Source organism: Juglans regia, chromosome 3, assembly GCF_001411555.2.
Source record: "Juglans regia cultivar Chandler chromosome 3, Walnut 2.0, whole genome shotgun sequence".
Classification (NCBI taxonomy): domain Eukaryota; kingdom Viridiplantae; phylum Streptophyta; class Magnoliopsida; order Fagales; family Juglandaceae; genus Juglans; species Juglans regia.
The window spans coordinates 33,548,171-33,555,171 of NC_049903.1; the positions used below are offsets into that span (position 1 = coordinate 33,548,171).

General features: G+C 34.5%; 1 protein-coding gene across 1 annotated transcript; it reads right to left on the bottom strand.

Moving 5' to 3' along the window:
- Positions 1 to 2,835: 2,835 nt before the first annotated feature.
- Positions 2,836 to 6,794, bottom strand: LOC109013656 (macrophage migration inhibitory factor homolog). Its single transcript, XM_018995814.2, has 2 exons — positions 6,537 to 6,794; positions 2,836 to 3,281 (listed from the first exon to the last, which is right to left on the bottom strand). The coding sequence occupies exons 1-2, from the start codon at positions 6,645 to 6,647 to the stop codon at positions 3,054 to 3,056; spliced, it is 339 nt and encodes a 112-aa protein (XP_018851359.1). The 5' UTR covers positions 6,648 to 6,794; the 3' UTR covers positions 2,836 to 3,053.
- Positions 6,795 to 7,001: the final 207 nt, after the last annotated feature.

Sequence of the window (7,001 nt, forward strand, 5' to 3'; positions counted from 1 at the left end):
TATTTAGTAAAGTAATCTACAATGGTTAAATAGTAGCGAGAGCCTAAAGTGGAAATTATGGGTGCTGGCCCTCAAACGTCCATAAACAAAAGTTCAAAAGGTGTGTTAGATTGTGAGGTGGAGGGGGGTGGGGGTGGGGGAGTGCGTGCAATTTTGCTTGGGAACAAGCTGAACAAGATGTGAAGCTCTTGCTACTGGTTGTTGGAAGCTGAAAATTCTTAAGCGTAAATGAGGTAACGCGAGAGGATGGGTGACCAAGCCGGGAATGCCAAATGTTTGGAGTAGTCCGTTCACCCAAGTAAGCTTGTGGAGAGACAGTGGAGTTAGTGACCGTGGCAGAAGTACATAGAGCCCATCTTCAACGGTTCCCTAAAGAACCACTTCCTTGGTTTGTAAATCCTTCACAAGAAAATGAGAGGAATGAAATTCAAAATAAACAGGGTTATCAACACAAAATTGACGCACAGACAAAAAATTACAAGAAATAGAAGGAATATAAAGAAGTTTTCTAAGTAGAAATTTGCCAGATGTAGTGGGAAGATGAACTGAACCAATGTGACTAATTGGAAGAGAGGAGCCATCTCCAATGGTAACTTGATCAGATCCATGATAAGCTACTGAGTCCAAATTTAAGTTGGAGAAATCTACAGTAAAATGGTTAGTAGCTGCAGTGTCAGGAAACCAAGTATTCAGTGGAGCTGAGGGAAAAGGAATGGTGGTTAAGTGAGCAACAAGTGAAGGAGGAGGGGCTGCTTGATATGTCTGGTTGAAACGGTGCCAGCAACTGACTATCGTATGGCCAGGTTTTAGACACAGTTGACAAACTATATTGGACCAAGTGTCTGACTTAGGAGTAAAGAAAGGAGAGGGACTCTGATCCATCCCCCGACCTCGTGGACCACGACCACGAGAAGGTGAGGGAGATTTGAAAAAGGTGGTATTGGCAGCCAGAGAAGTATTGGAAAGAAGGCATTGTGTCTGATGAGCAAGCTTTGATTCATGCTTGAGCCAAAAACTATAGATCTACTGAGGAGTTAAGGGTTCGGGTCTAGTAGTGAGATAGGTACTATGACCTCAGCAAGGAGATACACAGAAAATTCAGAGGGGGTAGAGGTTGTCCTGCGGCATTGAGAGAAGATGAGAGATTGATGGCTTTTTGAAAATAGGTGGAGATGGAATCAGAACCTTTCTTGAGAGTGGCTAACTGGTATTCAGTGTGCATTACATGTTACAAGACTATGCAGCAAAAAGGGAGTGAAGAGTAGACCATACTTCTTTGGCCTTGGTGCATTCAAGCACCTGGGAAAGCACTTGTTCAGAAAGGGACGCATTTAGTGCAGACACAATAAGCTGGTCTTGGAGAAGCCAGCGATGGTAAGCGGAATTAGGAACGTTATTTGTAGTAACAGAGGGTATGGGAGTAGTGTCGTCGAGATGACCAAAAAGCTCATTGCCTTTGAAGAAGGGAAAGATTTGAGCTTTCTATAGCAAATAGTTGTCTATGGTTAGCTTAATTGTAACAAAGTGAGAGACGGAGTTGATGATGGAAAGGGATGGTGGGGTGGTTTTGTTTGAGCCAGGAGCCATGTTTGGGTGCTGAGAACCGAAAGAAAAGAAACAGAGAAGAATGAAAAAAAAAAAAAGAGCTAGAAGTTGGTCTTTATGATGCTCTTGATACCATCTTAAGATGAAGAGATAGAACGCATGCCTATTGTATGAAGAAATTCTTCAACAGACAAAGTCCATTTCATTAAGACCTTTTGAGATCAGTTTTTGTACAATGAAAATCACAGAGTATCGCAACATATTTACAGAGACTTATTACATGTCAGAGGAATATTCTAGCTAGAGAATATTTCATAACAGAATTTGTTACAAGAGTGGTCCAAAGAATTCCATCATGCATTTCCCTTTTTGTTGTGTTGAGTCACTGCTTCTAGAACCTTCCAGTATTTGTGGGTCTTTATGCTCTACTTTATTCTTCCTAGTACACCATGATGGCTGGGAGTCTTGGAGATCCCCTCCCCTCTTTCTTGGGTCGTGGGTGTCTACTCCATGCTTCAATTTTGTTTTTTTAATTTTACTTTATTGACAAATTGAGTTTAATTATTGTTATTTTTTAATAACTTGTTTTTATTTTTTAATACTTTAGTTTATTTTTGTTACTTTTTGCTTTTAATATTGTCTTTATTTTTTAAAAGATTTACATGTGGCGAAATGTCAAACACTCATTGTGGTTAAATGGCCGAAGAGTGCTGAAATGGCTGATTCGAACCAAGTTGGGAGTACAAAAAGAAAAAGCAAAAAAATAGACTAACAGGTTCAAAAGGCAAACAACAAAGACTAGACTGGCCCATGAGACACCAGTAGGCTGTCTTATTCTAGCAATTTAAAAACATGGACTTCAGTGGAGTCCAAACTGAGACTTTGATTAGAACATAAAATCTCTTGGGCCTGTATTTCGAGGTCAGATTGGACTTAACTAGCCCCACCTTAAGTCGTGAAAAACAACAAAGCCCATTAACAAGCTTGAATGTGGGCTCTATCCATTTCCTAGCAAAATGAATTAATTTATCTCGTATTTCCCTCTTTTCCTGTCAACATTCTTCTGTTCTAACTACGGGTGCTACCCGTATGGTGCGGGACGGGGTGGGGGTAGGGTGGACGGAGGAGGGGTATCTGGGAGCAGCCCCCGCTGCCCACCCCTAGCTCCAACAGGAGTTTTAGAAAGAGAAAAAAAAAATAGTAAGAATTATAAGTCAATTTAATTGCTCATAAATTCCAATATTTCTTTGCACTTCTTGAGATGTAAAGCTCGAGCTGTTTATAAATGAATTGTTCAACTCAATAATGCCAGGGATCCTTTAATTTTGTGGAAACCATATGCATTAATGATTGTTTAGAGAACACAGTACGTACGTGGATACTAAACGACAATAATAATAGCATTGGATAATAAAACTGAATAGCATATATAATTTAGGTTCACGAATTGTAAAAATGGTGAGCATGATGTCTTCGCATGATGTCATGATCACAACATGAATGAATGATCATATTTTGGAATAATTGCGCCCAGCAGTTGTATCGTAGACTTTGAGGAAGAATCGGGTCCTGGGAATACACAGCTTGGACTCTAAAATTGTGCCAATGGTGGCAATCAGTTTCTTCTTCACTTCTGAATTGATGCCACCCATTGACACTATCTCACCATATGCAGCTGGTTCTTTGTTCCCCTCAAAGGATATCTCCAACGATCCTTTTAATATCACCATCACATACTGCATGCGCATGCCAAAAAAATAAAAATAAAATTAGAATTACATGCATTGAAATTAATAGTATTAAGCAAAACACTACTACACCAAGAAAGAACGATAAAGAAAGTAAGATATAAATAATACAATGTTATGATCCTGTAGGTTAAAAGTTAACTATATTAATATCCAATAGTCTTACGACTTTTAAATTAATAGTTGAGTTTTTAACAATTGATATTAGAGCAGGAATCACATCATAAGTTCAAGTCACAAAGGGAGCAACCTATAGGCGGGATTAAAATCTATTTGTGCTATATATGAGTATAATGTTAAATCATTGAATACTGATATATGACTAAAGCTGTCACAATTGATATCAGAACATGAATCACATCACAAGTTTAAGTCACAGAGGGGGCAACCTATAGGTTGGATTAAAATCTATTTGTGTTATATATGAGCATAATGTTAAGTCATTGAATACTGATAGATGACTGAAGCTGCCAAAAGGGAAAGGGCTATCACTGGGTTAATGTCGATACAGTGGACCGCCGTGGACGCCAGATTCAGAATGTGAAAAAATGTTATGATTATGAGATCATAACATATGACTGTTGTGATCCACAATTTTCTTCATCCTAAATTTTGTTAATCCCCCGTTACACTTACCATGTGACATATTTTAAGTAGCTGATAGAAGTAGTCACTTGACATGTGTGACTAAAATTCACAATATCTATGATAAAGAGTAGCATTCATCTTCTTAATTAGTCACAATCACCTACTTATAAAAAAAGAGTATGCAAGCACCATACCGCCACACACTTCTTTTAAAAAATAGTGAATAAATATAGAATATATATGAAAAATTAATTTTTTAATAATAAATTTTACTCTTTTTTAAAATGAGTACACAACACATTACTCTTATAGAAAAAGATCTTTAAAATATGTCATATCAATCGGACTAATCAAAGATGACAAAATGCAAGACCTAGAAGTCTAATATTCACACAATGCATGCTTTGGTCTATGAATGTGATAAAGTTTTCGATAGGATTAGACCGAGCTGTAATAGTTTTGGGATTGAGATAACAAAAACAAACAAAAAGTTCCAATAATAAAGGAATTGTGGTGTGAACAGGCTAGTTGTTTTGAGTTGATGGGGACGTATGCAAGTTGGCAGGCACCCCAATGGCCGGACGGTGGCAAAGGAGAGGGCGACTCATCTGGGACCATGAGTCTCGTCTGCCTCCATTTCTGGTCAAATTTAGATTTTAAATTCAACTCAACTCATCTTATATAATTATTATATTTATTTTAAATTTTAATATAAAATATAATAAATAATTTAATTTTTTTAAATTTTAAAATAATAATAATATTAAAAAATAATACTCTCATAATATTTTATTTAACTTTCATCTCAACTCAATTCAATATCTAAATACAGCCTAAAATTGAGATGGTGGTCCTTTTTAAACTTGGATTGTGGTCCTTTACAATTTCTTGTTTTAAATATTTTTTATAATAATGTTATTAATTATTCTTAAATGAGTATAAATATTCATAGTGGATACGGCAAATCAATCAACCTAACTCTTTATGGTATACATCTTATATTTTATTTTACACACACAATATCCACTGGAGTTTGTCTCTTGAAAATGTTTTATTTTTGCCAGTGACGGCCACATTCTCTGTAAGTGGGTGCAATTGTCCCCACTGAAATTTTAAAAAGCTTTTTAAAAGATTCCCTAATATATTTTAATGAGTAATGCTACACATTTTCTTAACTTTCACATATCATATTTTTTAAAATTTTTAATATTTTTTTTAGTTTATTCTTTTTAAATTAATTTAATTTTTCTATTTAATATTTACATATTACATTTTGTATAAAAAAAAAATTAAAAAAAAGTGATATGTAGAGATTGTGTGAATAGTAAGAGATTGTATAGATTTTTTTTATTTTAATTTTTTCTAAAAATGTAAAAGAATTACTGGTGCATGCACTAAACAATGTCGGGTCAATTAAGAACCCTTTATAAAAATCGTACGTGTTCTCATACGTATAAAACAAAAGTGAGATGAGATCTATTTACCTATATAAAAATATTACTAATACGTCATAAATTGATTTCATATCCCCATTTAAAGTTTATATTTTTAACCAAATGATATTTTTTTACATATATGGAATTAAGGATACGTTTTTAATAGAATTAGTGATAAAATAATTCCCAAATATGAAAAAATCCAGAGAGAAAAATGATATCGTATTAATTTCAATTTATTTATTTTAATTATTTGCACACTTAGAAAAATCCAACTGCTTTTAACCATTATATATATATACACACAATTATACAGTACTCTATTGAAGCATTAATTTAAAGTTATGATTTAATATTATTGAGTTAAATTGAAATGAATTGAGTTTTTTATAAATAGTAATGAGTTGAGATGTTGGAGTAAGTTTTGTGAGATTTACTTAAGATGAATTTAGATATATTTGAATGTTAAAATGATTTTAAATATATTTATGAGAATTTAAAAAAGATTGTGTGATCACATGTAAAGAGGTGTTGAACTGAAAAAGATTGTAAATCTTATATGTAAAAAGATTTTGAATTGAAATGAATTTAATAGTTGAGAATTGAATATTTAAACAGATTAGTTTAAAGTTAAACTGAACTGATTTGATATCAGTGCATTCCAAACGGGGTTTAAAGTAATTCTGCAAGAGCAGAAAACATGGACAGTAATTCAAGGAGAAAGAGTTAGAAGCATTCTCGTGATAAGATAACAGTAACAGTCATTTCGTATAAACAGCTTGTGAGGACAGCAACTCACAAGAACGCCGGTATATAATCATAACAACTGCAGCGGCAAGAAGAAGAAGAAGAAGAAGAAGATCATACTACGGAGCTACAATATATAACCACCAGAATGATATAATACCCAGATGATTTTAATCGCTTTGAGGAGAAAGAAAACGATTAGGGGAAAAAAAAAAAAAAAGCATTAAAGAAAGAAGGAGAGAACAAGGATGAGGTATGGAGGGTAGGAGAAGATCAACAGATTCTGCAGCAGTTAAGAGTCTCTGTGATCCATCCCTCCTAAAATTCGATCAGAAACTATGTTGTCTTGTCCATAAATAGACAACTCTTGTTTAAAGCAGATATAAATTTGGAACCCATGCATTTAAGGCTAAAACAAACTTGAGAATACAGAAAGAGAAGACTGAAAAAGGAAGGGAGGAGGAGAGCATACATTTTCAGGTTTACCGATGATGTTAGAGATGGCTTTGGTGGCTTCAGAAAAGATGGGATTGGTGTCAACTCCATCGAGGCTCACGTTGGTGGAGATGTAAAGACAAGGCATCTTTGCTGCTGCTGCTGCTGCTGTCACGGCTCACCTGATCAGCCCTCTCACTAATTTCCCTTTCCCTTTCGCTTTCCCTGCTCGATCGCTAGCGTGTAGAATGAGTGTTATAAAATTTTTGTGATCGATAAGGCTTAAAAAGGGCACCAATGATTGATGATTCTCTGGCCTTTATTTATTTTTCACCAGACTTACGCTATCTATACCATTCTCGTTCGTTTTATTTACACACAATATTTTTCATAACATTTTATACAATTATATTTTAAATAAAAAATATTTTTATAAAACACCTTATAAAAATACACTTTACACGTCTTATAAAAATAAGATATTTTATAACTTTTTCATCTC

Excerpts from the sequence above, each read along its gene's own strand:
- LOC109013656 (XM_018995814.2), bottom strand. The coding sequence starts at position 6,647 with ATGCCTTGTCTTTACATCTCCACCAACGTGAGCCTCGATGGAGTTGAC. Across the intron at positions 3,282-6,536 it reads TCATCGGTAAACCTGAAAAT|TATGTGATGGTGATATTAAA; the intron begins GTATGCTCTCCT and ends ATGCGCATGCAG.